Source organism: Sorex fumeus, unplaced genomic scaffold, assembly GCF_029834395.1.
Source record: "Sorex fumeus unplaced genomic scaffold, SorFum_2.1 ptg000051l, whole genome shotgun sequence".
Lineage (NCBI taxonomy): Eukaryota > Metazoa > Chordata > Mammalia > Eulipotyphla > Soricidae > Sorex > Sorex fumeus.
Window position 1 is genome coordinate 40658995 of NW_026606108.1, and position 14333 is coordinate 40673327.

The window sequence follows — 14333 nt, forward strand, 5'->3', positions numbered from 1 at the left end:
GTGACAGATAAAGGTAGGTGTCCCAGTATGTATAGATGATTGTCTTTTTTTCCCGGTAGAGAGGTGATTTGGGCTCCACACCTGGTGATTCACAGAACTTACCCCTGGTTCTGTGCTCAGGGACCACTCCTGGTTGTGCTTGGTGAACCATAAAGGGTGCTGGAGATCAAATACAGATTGGCCCCATGCAAGGCCCCTACCTATTGTACTATCTCTCAGGCCCACGTGGCAGTCACTTATTCTAAGGTCACGTGGTGAGAGGGATTAAGAAGCTCTTTGAAATCTGTTTACAAAGGTAGAAAGCCATTCTTGAGGTTTCTAACCTCATGACCCAGTCATCTCCCAAAGTCCTACCTCTAGATACGATCACACTGTGAATTAGGTTTCAACATTTGATTTTAGAAAATAGACACAATAGTTTGTGAAAACAGCCATATTTCTGAAAATGCTCCATTAAAAGTATCTCTGAAAGAGGCCAGGAAGATAATACAGAAGTTTCGGTGCTTCCCCTGCACACAGCCTATGCCACTTCAATCCCCAGAACCGCATATGATTCTCTGACAACCACAAGGTATGACACACACACACACACACACACACACACACACACACACACACAAAATAAGTAAAGAAAAAAGTCTGTGCCAGAGCTAAATACTTGTGGGATTGTAATAGTAATTCAAAAGTAAACAATAGTAATTCAAAAATGGTCACGTGAAAAGATGTTTTAATGTGGGAGTGGAGTCTAGGGGACATGCCTTGCAAACCCACATTTGATCCCTGGCACTGCATAGCTTCCCATGTATCACATGGTATGGCCCTGGTGGCCCCAGGAGAAAATGCTGGCAAAGACATGGAATAATTGAAACCTCTGAGCACTTTTGGTGGGAATATAATATGTACTGTACAATAGGGAAAAGTGACAATCCTAAAAAAATTTAAAAATAGGTGCCAGAGAGAGTACAGTGTGTAAATTGCTTTCCCTTGCACACGTTTGATCCTTGGCATCCATATGGTTTCCCAATCACTCCAGGAGTGATTTCTGAGTTCAGAGCCAAGAGTAACTCCTAAGCATCATCAGATGTTGCCTAAAACCAAAAACAAAACTTAAAATAGACCTAGAAAATCCACTTCTGTGGAAAAGCTGAGAGCAGGCATTCAAAGAGCTATTTGTACACCTATATTCATAACACCATTATCAATAATAGCTAATGCTCAAACTTAAGAGAGGATACAAGGTAGGGCACTTGCCTTACACGTGGTCGACTCAGGCTCGATCCTTGGTATCCCACATGGTCCCCTGAGAACTGGCAGGTGTAATTTCTGAGTGCAGAACCCAGAGTAATTTCTAAGTGCAGAGCCTGGAGTAACCCGTGAGCCAGGGTGGTGGTTTCCCCTCAAAACAAAAACCAAAAAAAAAACCCTAATACTTAGAAGCAACCATGTATCCTTCAACATAGGAATGAATATATAGAATATAGAATGTATAGAATATAAAATATACCATATGTGCACATGAAGGAATAGTCAACCTATGAAAGGAAAGAAATACATATACTACTGCGTGGCGAACCTCTGACTTTGAAAATTAAACTCAATAACAAAAGACAAATACAATGTGATTCCACTTAATATACTTAGGGAAATAAAAGTCATAATTAGAAAGTAGAATCGTGTTACCCAGAACTGGAGAGAAGGGAGAATGAGGTGTTATCTCATGGGTTTAGTTTCAATTTACACATGTAGAAAGTTCTGAAGATGTGTGGTGATAATGGTTATACATTAAGAACACACTTTATACCACTGAACTATACAGTTAGAAATATTTGATAAGAAATTTTATGAGAAAAAAACTACTTTGAAAGTATGCATAGATTTCAGTTTGCTTCTTTTTGTTTGTTTGTGGGCCACAACTGGTGGTGCCCAGGTTTACTTCTGGCTCCCTGCTCAGGGATCGTTCCTGGCAGGGCTTGGGAAACAAATGAAATGCCAGGGATCAAGAGGGTCAGTCATGTATAAGGTAAGTTCCCCACTCACTGTACTAATCTCGCTGGCCCTACAGATTTCAGTTTTTATATCCGTAATTTTACAATACAATTACCTGTGATTTAAGTTATTTTCTTTTTTATAGTGAAATTTTCTCTGCGAAATTTACAGAATTTCTTTCTGCAATGTAAAATTCTTACATTCTTACAACGGATAATTTCTTGAGTACAACATTGCTAAGAAAAATAAGCTTCAATAGTATGCCTTCAAAAGTAAGTAGGAAGAGGAGACAGTCCTTAAGAATTCTTATTCTTGACTTGCCCTTCAAGATTGCGTCCTCCCTTGTTCACGAATGTCTCTGCTTTCTTGTTCTTTCAAGCTCGTGTTCTCTTTTGAACGTCTTTTATTTTTCCTTCAACCCCACTCACATTTACGTAAGTTTCAATCAATAAAAACTATTTTGCTTCATTTTTTAAAAAATCTTATTCTAAGTCCATGTGGTTTTAATAAATGTAGCACCGTAGCACTGTCCGCCCGTTGTTCATGGATTTGCTCGAGCGGGCACCAGTAACCTCTCCATTGTCCGACTTGCTGTCACTGTTTTTAACAAATGTAATTACAACAAATTCATCCTGAATAAAAACATTTGACATATCTTCTGGCAAGATCATTTACTATTCCGTCAAGAAAAAAGAGTGGTTTACTCCTTTTGCATTAAACTAGCTGGCGTTCTAAAATAAATCCGTAAAAATCAAGGAACCTGTCTACCCTGAGGGCTAACAAGGCGTGGTAGTACCACACTTGGTCCTCTGGGTGCCGCTGTGGGCGCCTGTGCTGGAGCGAGGCGTTGGGGCGAGTCCGACGCAGTGGATCCCTGCAGCCTTTTGAGAAACCCTGCTGGAGTGGACGCTGCACGCCATCCTCCATACATGTGGTTTGCAATGTCAGGGTATCTGTCGACCCCGAGTGAGGCGCTGCCACCCGGAGCCACCCTAGGGAGGGCATTCGGAGTGTTCGGCTGCTTTGAGAAGGAACAGGAAGACGTGTCCAACGGGGCAGGCGCGGGCAGCGCAGGAAGTGCTGTTTCGCTTCCTGCGCTCTTTGTTCAGCCCAGTGAGCTACGCAATAGAAGCGCTACCAGATCCCACAAGAGACACCCTGCCCCCAACGCTTTGTAAAGGGGGAATCTCGCCAAATATCTGCAGCTCGGTGATCAGAACCCCAGGTGAGTGCTTGGAAGCCTGTCTTTACTGCTCGCGAACAGAACAGGGACGAAGTCGAGAATGACAGGACAGATCTAGCGGATGCCAAAGGATAGAGACCCCTTGATTCTGATACCTTCTCTGGAAATCCTACAAGTTGTATCCCCTTTTCACCCTGCATATTAATAGCATATGGCTTTTAGCGCAGGCGTTTTGTCTTTAAAGTTCTGGAAAACATTTTAATAAATTTTACCTTTAATTTGAGTGTTGCAAATCTCTACAGATTTATCAGATTAGTTTAAAGAATCATATCCTTGCACCCCCAAGAAATAAAAGAGAGTAGAAGGGTTGTAGATATTTGACTGTTGGAGAAATCTAAGTTGGGCTAGAGGAGCAGAGCTACCCCTGTTGAATAGTGGGGAGGGATCAGGAAAGCTCAGAGCAAGATATGGACCTTCAGATGCCAACACATCCTTTTATACTGAGCTGAAAAGATTAGAGCAAAGTTCGCCTACAGAAGAACATACCCTCCAGACCTCTGAATTCTTCAGGAGTAACCCTGGCCAAGATTGTAACCCTCAAAGGATGGGCTCTCCTACACTTCCCCCATAGACCCACAAAGCATATGAAATCTACCTACCATCCACTGACAACAGCATCATATTTAATTTTGAAGAGTGACAGTTAACATCGGACCTAAGAGAAGATTAGAGAAAAGTTCACTGGGCTCTCCTACATTTCCTGCAGCAGATTCACAGTGCACTGACAACAGGATTGTATTGGGAAGAAACTACTGACAACAGCTTTATATTTTGAAGAGTTACAGTTACATTGGGCATAAGAGAAGGTCAGAGGAGTATCAGATTGTGGTTGAAATGGAGGCTGAGAACTACAATGCAGTGCAGGTGGCTTTCAGCTGGGCGTCTAGTCCTTTTAGAAACAAGAACAGTGATAGTGCTAATGAAAGCAACAGGACTAATTTTCTTAGAAAAGTAAAAGGTGTAAAGAGTAATGAACAGACTACCTAGACCAATAGCTCTTTAATTATTGTCAAAATGAGATTCTAAACTGGGAGTGAGCAGTATCGAAATACCAAGTTATTCACTGTCACAGCCATTGGCAAGAACAAGCTGTTTCCAACTCCGGCACAAACATTGCAAGGATCACCTACATCAACAACAACAAAAAATGCTATTTTCCAATACATTTCCAGGAGGCCACAACACCTGCCCAGAGTCTCCAGAACTTTTGTATTTCATACCTGGGACCCTAACCTACTTTTTTTGTGTTCCGGGAATAGAAGCTCACTTCTGACATAGTGATTGCAGAGTACTGGTTAACTGCAACCCACCTTTGGGATGATCAGACTCTGACTGAGCTCAGTGCATCCTCATCTTCCTATGTTAGTGTGCCACACCACAGAAAAATCAGAGGATAGGAGCTATGCTATTTTATAGTCTCACTTCGTAAGGCAATGACAGAAGTTGCTGGTAGAAATCCCAGCTCTCTTTAATGTGCACCATACATAGGGCATCCTGATTACCTGGTCATTTAGGTACACGTGGTTGCCTAAGTAGTCTCAGACTGGGGCACAATGCCTGGTTGTCTATTGTTCACTTCAGCCTATCTATTTAATCTGATTTACCAACTTAACTATGCATACACTGTAGCAGTTTAGGCAACAGAGACACTACTCTCCAGAATTTGCTAGTTGCCATGAAGAATGATGACAGTTGTCATACCATACCTGATCGATTCTCACAGTTTTCAGTAGTTTATTCTGGGCCTCAGTGATTATTTAGCACCTGCTAAACTAACTCTTTAGGCAGGCAGAGTTACAGTTTTGCAGTGTGGTACCTTTGCCTTGATCTCTGGTCTTCCTTGATGACTCAAATTTCACATTGTGCCTCCAGCTCTACTTTCAGTTTGATCTCTGATTCAGAATAGATTTGGATTTGCTGTCAACTTCAAAAAGAGAATTTGGTTCTATTTCCAACAATTTCTGTGTGGCTTCATTTAATTTCTTCAAGTTTACTTAAGAAATATATTTCATGTTTATTTCCTCTCTGTTACCAGCGGTGATGTCTTAAGGTTACATTGGGTTCAATGGTATACATGTAATTCTTTTGCACGTGTACATTTAGCTATAAGTCAGTCCTGCCTGTATGCTATTTTGGGGGAGGAGCGGGTGAATTCTACAAGTTTACTTTCAAGTGTCTGAGCATATTTTGATTTTTTTTTTCGGTAGCTTTTACAATTCCTTCAGGGAAAACTTCCTACCTATCAGTGTATGTTCTGAAAAGCTCTGTTTCAGTAATTTCATGAAGATTTAAGGAGGCTCCTTAAAGCTTTTATATCTTTGCCCTTGGTCTCCATGTACTTTGAGTTGCTAAGAAATTATAGATTTAATTTTACAAGAGCAGAAATTATCTTTCAAGAATTATTCTTCTGTCTTTTTTGGATGGCATGATTTGCAGTACTCAGGGATTATTCCTGGCTCTGCATTCAAGAATTACTCCTGATGGGGCTCAAGGGACCGTATGGGATATTAAGAATCAAACCCGTGTTGGTCAAGTGCAAGGCAAGCACCTTTCCCATTGTACCATCTATTCAGACCTTGATTCTTGAGTTTGTGAGTGTTTTTTCTTACTCTTCTGGACCCTTTTCAATCATGGTGTCCATGGTTGGATGTCAACGTCTAGCCCAGTTTGATTGTGTAAAATTTCAACATGTGGAATGCAGAGAAAATACTTCCCGAACATTTGATAAAGATATGTAAATTACTCTAAGCCTTAGACATTGATTTTTTGTTTGTTTTTGTGCCACACCAGGCTGTGCTCAGGCCTTACTCCTGACTCTGTGCTTAGAAATTATTTCTGGTGTTGCAAGGCAAGCAGTTTAGGAATACTAGTCAACAATATTTTACTCTTTTTACAATAAGTAAAATAAAGAAGGATATATAGCTGGAAAATGCCATGACTGTGTTTAAGAAAATTAATTCCCTTCTTTGAGAAAATATGAAGTGTGATTTTAGGAGAGTGCTTATCCTTAGAGCCTCCTGAAAATAGAGATATCAGGATCCCTGGTGATAATACAGCAGGTAGGGCACTTGCCTTGCATGTGGCTGACCCAGCTTCAAGCACTCCAAATGATCCTCTAAGCCTGCCAGGAGTGAGCCCTGAGTGCAGAGCTAGGAATGAGCCCTGAGCACTGGTGGGATCTCAAATAGAACTGTAGTGGAGACAGACAGAGTACAACTGGTAATGTGCGTAGCTTGAATGCAACCAACTTGGATTCTATCCCTACATGGTTTCCTAATCAATGCCAGGAGTGACCCTGAGCACCGACCTAGGAATAAGCTCTGTGCACCACCAGGTGAGGCCAATATTTCCCCTCAAAAAAGAAGACTTTCTTTCCAGTTTTGAAGAATATTTTATCACCGCCACTTGTGTCTTAAAGCCTAATCTATTATATCTATGTGATTTTTTCCCAGTGATATTCTAAGATTCTAATGTTATTTTATTAAAAATATATTGCTTCTGGGTGAATTAAACAAAATAAGGATAAGGGTGAAACATGTCCTCAAAAACGTCAATATTTCTGATGAACGTTCAAAGCACAATGGGAAAAAGTGGGACAGTTCATTTTTTTCAAGTCTTAACTAATGTTCTGAAAAAATATTTTTGCCTTCAATTTTTTGCAACTTCCAGCCAAAGGGAACTTAGTTGCTCCTCTATATGTCCTGGAAAATTAAAATTAGTATACTTAGAAAATATTAAAACAATTGCGGGGATAATATTGTCCCCTTTTTGATGTTCTTTGATTAGTAACGAGAAAAGCAGATAACTCCAGGATATGGGGCTATCCTGTATATTGAAATTTAACACATTTACATCTGAGCCATTAAATGGACATAGTAGTTTCTCGTTTTCATACATATATCTAGAATGTTTAACTATTTGCTTGACTGTCTCATCATTGACAATAAACAAAGATAAAATGAAGAGAATTTTTAAGTTACTATCTTGGAGTGCAGTAACTGGTCAGGACTCTGGGCGTCGCTGTTCACCAGCTGGGAAATAACGGATAGCACACACCAAAGGAAAAGAGGAAAGGGGGAGGGGAGAAAAGCCTTTTTAGAACCTCCATCACCCCCAGACTGAAACAGTCTCCCTGAGGTTTCCCAGCTCCTACTCCTGGATGACTCCTTGCTCTGAATTCTTCTACAAATTCACTCAGAATTTAACCCAGTAAAACTGAGAAGCAGAACCTAAGGTATTCAACTGGGAGAAAACTACGCAGCTTGAGCGCAATGGCAAGTTGGGCGGAGCTGCCTGGATGCCGCCGGCTGGTCCTGCTGTGCCTTTTTCTGGGGCTGTTGTTGGAAGCTTGGGCTGGAAAGATCCACTACTCAGTACCTGAAGAAACAGACAAAGGCTCCTTCGTGGGCAACATCGCCAAGGATTTGGGTTTGGAGCCCCGCGAGCTGGCGGAGCGCGGAGTTCGCATCGTTTCCAGAGGTAGGACACAGCTCTTTGCTCTCAACGCAGGACGCGGCAGCCTGGTCACCGCGGGCAGGATAGACCGGGAGGAGCTGTGCGCTCAGAGTATGCGATGCCTGGTGGATTTTAACATCTTGGTAGAGGATAAAATGAAGCTTTTCCCTGTTGAAGTAGAAATAATTGATATTAATGACAACACTCCCCAATTCCAGTTAGAGGAACTGGAACTCAAAATGAATGAAATAACCACTCCAGGAACCAGAATCCCTCTGCCTTTTGGGCAAGACTTTGATGTGGGTATGAATTCGCTTCAGAGCTACCAGCTCAGCTCAAATCCTCATTTCTCTCTGGATGTGCAACAGGGAGCTGATGGGTTTCAACAGCCAGAGATGGTGCTGCAGAACCCCCTAGACAGGGAAGAAGAAGCTGTGCACCACCTGGTTCTCACTGCCTTCGATGGGGGCAACCCAGTGCGCTCAGGTACACTCAAAATTCAAGTACAGGTGGTGGATGCAAATGACAACCCTCCAGCATTTACCCAAGCACAGTACCCCGTAAGTGTCCTGGAGAATGTGCCCCTGGGCACTCGGCTGCTCATGGTAAAAGCCACTGACCCTGATGAAGGAGCCAACGGGGAAGTAACATATTCATTTCACAATGTAGACCACAGAGTGGCCCAAATATTTCAGTTGGATTCTTACACTGGAGAAATATCCAATAGAGAACCCTTGGATTTTGAGGAATATGAACTTTATCCTATGGAAATTCAAGCTCAGGATGGTGCGGGCCTTATGGCCAGAGCTAAAGTGCTGGTCAGTGTCATGGATGTAAATGATAATGCCCCAGAAGTAACTATTACCTCTGTCACCACTGCAGTTCCAGAAAACTTTCCTCCTGGGACCATCATTGCTCTGATCAGTGTACATGACCAGGACTCTGGAGATAATGGTCATATGACATGTTCCATTCCTGGAAATCTACCTTTTAAATTAGAAAAGTTAGTTGATAATTATTACCGTTTAGTGACAGAAAAGACACTGGACAGAGAACTTACCTCCTGGTATAACATCACAGTAACAGCAACAGATCAAGGAATCCCAACACTTTCTACTGAAACATTCATTTCACTGCAAGTAACAGACATCAATGACAACCCTCCAGTCTTCCAGCAGGATTCTTACTTCACCTACATCCCAGAAAACAACCCCAGAGGTGCCTCCATCTTCACTGTGACAGCCCAAGATGTTGACAGCAATGAGAATGCACAAATCACATACTCCCTGGTAGAAGAAACCATCTGGGGGGCACCCTTGTCTTCCTATGTCTCCATTAACTCAGACACTGGAGTCCTCTACGCACTGCGATCTTTTGACTACGAGCAGTTCCAGAACCTACAATTGAGAGTGATGGCATATGACAATGGGGACCCGCAGCTCAGCAGCAACGTGTCACTGAACATACTGATTCTAGATCAGAATGACAATGCTCCTGAGATTCTATACCCCACGCTCCCCATTGATGGCTCCACTGGAGTGGAACTGGCCCCTCGCTCTGCAGAACCCGGTTACCTGGTGACCAAGGTGGTGGCAGTGGACAAAGACTCAGGCCAGAACGCCTGGCTGTCTTACCGCCTGCTCAAGGCCAGCGAACCAGGGCTGTTCGCTGTGGGGCTGCACACGGGTGAGGTGCGCACTGCACGTGCCCTGCTGGACAGAGATGCCCTCAAGCAGAGCTTGGTGGTGGGGGTCCAGGACCACGGGCGGCCCCCTCTGTCGGCCACGGTCACACTCACCATAGCCATCGCAGACAGCATCCCTGATGTGCTGGCAGACCTGGGCAGCATCAGTGCCCCCGCACAGCAAGACGACTCGGACCTCACGCTCTACCTGGTGGTGGCGGTGGCTGTGGTCTCCTGTGTCTTCCTGGCCTTCGTCATCGTGCTGCTGGCGCTCAGGCTGAGGCGCTGGCATGCGTCGCGCCTGCTGCAGGCTTCTGCGGGTGGCTTGGCTGGGGTGCCCGCCTCGCACTTTGTGGGCGTGGACGGGGTGCGGGCTTTCCTGCAGACCTACTCGCATGAGGTGTCGCTGACTGCGGACTCGCGCAAGAGTCACCTCATCTTCCCGCAGCCCAACTACGCGGACACGCTCATCAGCCATGAGAGTTGTGAGAAAAACGATTTTCTGTCAGCACCCCAAGCTTTACTTGAAGAAAAAATGGAAACAGTTTCACAGGTAAATTTTTTGTCGTAAATTTATCTAGATAGAGAGAATTCCTGAACTTGCTTGCTTGTTTTCATTCTTTACTATCAGTTCTTTCATTTTCCATATATTTACTTCGTGTGTGGTGGGGGAGACATACCTGGCAGAGCTCAGGAATCATACCTGGTGGGGCTAGGGGACCATATTTGGTTCCTGGAGTTATATCCGGATGACATGCATGCAAGACAAGCATCCAGCCCGCTGTATTATCTCTTCAACTTTGTATTTATTTGTAGATTTCTACTTACCAATCTTATAAAGTATTTATATCCAGATATATTTGTACTCTCCTTTCTTGAAAAGAGTGGACAGTTAATCATGACTAAGTGGTTGGGATGTAGAATATTGGGAGGTGCTATTTCTGTTGTGGAAAGAGCACTGCATCCGAGACTAGATCAGGCATTGCCTCTGGTCAAATGTTTATTTTTTGGTAGCTAAGGTTACATGATTACAAAATGTTTCTGTTTTTGCCTTTGTTGTAACATGATTACTGCCCCTCCACCAGCACTAAAATACCCAAACCCTCCACAATGTCCTTGTGTCACTTCTTGTTATCTCTTCCGCTTCTCCCCTTCCTCTGCTGCTTCAGAGAGGAAATCTCAGCCCTGTACTAGAAGTCTAAAGGCCTGTTGTCATTAGATACTATCCATCCCTTTTTTCATATACCACAAGTGAGTAATACAAGGCCAAATGATTTTACTTTGCAGGGTTTATGATCCTTTCATCTGGTAAGAAAGGGTTTTATTAGAAAAGGCCCACAGAGTTTGATTAATACCTTTCTCACCTTTTGATAAGTTTTTTTCATCTTTTATTTTATTCCTAAATGTAATGGAGATGTCATCTGTGTGTATCATTTACTGAGGAATTTTGAAAGGTAAAATTTATAGTCTTTTTAATAATGTTCATGAAAATTATGAAAATCTATATAAGAAGCACATTTGAATTATTTCTGACTATTTTAGCTCTTCTCGAGCGGGCCCAGTAACGTCTCCATTGGAGACTTTGTTGTTACTGTGTCTGGCATATCGAATACTCTCGGTAGCTTGCCGGGCTCTCCGAGAGGGGCGGAGGAATCGAACTCGGGTCGGCCATGTTGGCCGCTTGTAAGGCGAACGTAAGCGATTCCTCCGTTTACTGGGAATTATATATATATTTTTTTATATATAATTTAATTATATATAAGTTACTGGGCCCGCTCGAGCAAATCGACGATCAACGGGAGGGCCTTTACTTTTACTTACTTTATTTTAGCTCTTATGTAGTCTTTTACTTCAACATATTTTATGCATGCTGAAGAATACCTCAAATTTCTGAAAACTCCTGGCTTGTTTATTAGAACTGTAATAAAAATAACAAAATTCAAGTATATATTCTACTTTAATGTCTGTGTTAACATAGGGGATTTGTGTAAATCATAGGGGAGTAAATACATGCTGTGATATACTTAAATCAGAAGTGTGGTATAGCATAAATAAAAGATAAATATCTAAATGGCCAAAGGTGAAGCAGTTAAATATAGTAAGTCCGGCAAGGTAAAAGCTTTGGGACTTCTCAGCTTGGACTTCGATTTAAGCATAGAATATCAGGAGATTTTTCCAGAGACATAAGATTGTTGTAGGTTAAACAAGGGACCTGTTCCAGGATTATTACCTAAATCAATAAAATTATCTAATTTTAAAGGGTAAAGTTGGTGGGGCCATAAAGATTGTACAGCTGGTAGGGCACTTGCCTTGCACTTGGCCAACCCAGGTTTGATCTTTGGCACCCTATATGGTCCCCTGGGCCCACCGGGAGTAATTTCTGAGTGTAAAGTCAGGAGTAAGCCCTGAGCACCACTGGGTATGGCCAAAAACAAAAAACAAAGAAACAAAAAATGGGAAAATACCATTAAAAATGCTGCCTAACAGTTCCTAGGTATGTACCTTATTACAGGCTCTAGAAAGGTAAAGTTGGCACAGACAACTTCTGGATTCAGAAAGTGAGCACTGTGTCTCTCACATGTGAGCTATGATAGTTAGAATGGTGAATTATAACATTCCATTAAAGCACCATAGGAGTGTCAATAGGTTCTATAGCCTGGGGTCAAATAAAATCAACTGCAAAATCACTAGGGACAGAGCAGTGAACCCAGGAGAGCAAGTAGGAGATAAAAATAAAACAAAGTAGATCTCTACTACTTAAACCTACAAACTAGAATATCTGAACATTCAAACAGATGTCTTTTAGAAATTACTAACAACAAATTGCCATTATATTTTAGATCATTTAGATCTCCATTTTCTCTCGATAGTTTTTCAAAAAAGTTTCTTCATTCCTCCTGTATGTCTATTTGTACCTTAGAGTGTACTCTCAGTACTGCTATTTCAATGGCAGATTTTCTCAGCTTTTAAGTACTTAAACTTTTCTTTTGTGTATATGTAAATAAGTTATCTTTACCTCATAAAACAGGAATTACCAAATTCAGTGGTTTTAAAAACCATATATATTCTGGCAGGATATAAGCTTAAGACAAAATTACATTGAAATATTGAAAATTGTATATATATGTGCTTACAGAGACAAGAAAGCATCTATTACAACATAATAGCACATTAAGTTTTATTACAAATATTAATAGTGACTTTTAAAAGGTGATTTGATTATAATTACCAAGAGAATAATGAATGGGAAATAAAAATTATGCTTGGCTTGCTCTTCAAGCGCATGTTCTCCCTTGGACATATATCTCGCTTGTCTCTGTTTCTTTGCTTGCTTTCCATTCTGGATATCTCGCTTGTCTCTGTTTCTTTGCTTGCTTTCCATTCTGGAAAAGCCTGTGTTCTCTCTTGAGCATGTACTTCTCTCTTTCTTTTCCTCATATAATTCTAAGTAAGTTTCAATTATATAATTCTAAATAAGTTTCAATTTAAAATATCTTGCTTCACCGAAAAGAAAAAATAAATAAAATTATGTTTAAAAATTATGTTTTGCACATGGGAATCGTGGATTCAGTCCCTGGCTTGGGAGCAACCCTGAACACTGCGTCATTGCGGGTAGCCCCCAAGGACCACAAAGTGTGGCCTAAAAGGATAACAACAAAAAAACTTTGAAAACAATATTAGGAAATGTCAACACAGTTCCATAAAGAATAATTGACTCCACGGACTGAAAATTGCTAAGCATATAGAAAATTGAACAATGGCATCCAGATGCTTAACCTAATAGATTTGCATAGATTCATACACAGGACATGTAGACTAGCCATCCTTTACATGTGAAAATGAGAAAGATACAATTTTGTACATAGTTGTCACAAAACAATTTGAAGTAATAATAATATAATAATATAACTGAAAACACAAAGCTGGGGTGTGGAAGTAGTTGAAGAGGGCTGTTTCAGAGACACAGATTTTGGTTATAAGATGGAGGTGAGCTGATTATCTAATATAAAATAACATGAAGACTTTATTGTGCGGGGCCGGAGCAATTGTACAGTGGGTAGGGCATTTGCCTTGCATGTGGCTGACCTAGGTTCAATCCCCAGCATACTGAATGGCCCCCAAGCACTGTCAGGAGTAAGTCCTGAGTGCAGAACTGGGAGTTAACCCTGAGCATCGCTGGGTATGACCCAAAAATCAGGAAAAAAGACTTTATTGTATGATTAAGTTTGATAAGAGAATAAAACTTAAATGTTCTTACCAAAAAAATGTAAAGGTGTGGTGATGGATGTGTTAAAATTAACTCAATGTAGGAAATCCTCTCACAATGTCTACATATACCAATTGTGTTTTACATCTTACATAGATTACAGCTGTGTCCATTATAACACAATAGAACAGAAAAATTACAAAGCAAACGTGTATAAAAATAGGAACAAGAAATGTTTTACATCAAAATCTACATCCCCAAATTACAGGGTAATGGGAACTACTTGGAAATGAACAGGAATTTAAATATGTTTTTAAATCATAGAATTCAGCTAAAATAGTACTTAAGTTTAAGTTTATAGGCAAATATAATACTTTTTTAAAAAAAGAAACAGGTCAGGGATGTAACTCAGTGGCAGAGCACTATGGAGGGCTGAATTTCATTAACAGCAACACAAAAACTATAAAATTATTAAAATAAGTGAATTTAACTTGGTACACAAGAAACCAGGGGGTGAGTCACATAAATGGTACAGGGCTTAAGGCACTTACCAAGCAGGCAGCCAATATCCTGTTCAAACCTTGGCATCATATATGCTTCCCCCAACTATTTCCAGGAGTGGCCCAAACACAGAGCCAGGAGTAGTTGCTGAGTAACACTGGGTAGGACCCCAACCAAGTGAAATAAAGAACAAGGGGGAAAAACTACTAACATAAATTTAAAGAAAGTGATATGGGAGATAACAAAGATGAAAGTGT

At 41.2% G+C, this 14333-nt stretch overlaps 1 protein-coding gene across 1 annotated transcript in view; it reads left to right on the top strand.

The window, feature by feature from the left end:
• Nucleotides 1–7307: 7307 nt before the first annotated feature.
• Nucleotides 7308–14333, top strand: part of LOC130032902 (protocadherin gamma-C5) — a 194854-nt gene continuing 187828 nt past the window's right edge. Inside the window, exon 1 of the mRNA XM_056124554.1 lies at nucleotides 7308–9921. Coding sequence (XP_055980529.1) covers nucleotides 7501–9921 — 2421 coding nt within the window. The 5' untranslated portion in view covers nucleotides 7308–7500. The remainder of the gene's footprint in view (nucleotides 9922–14333) is intronic.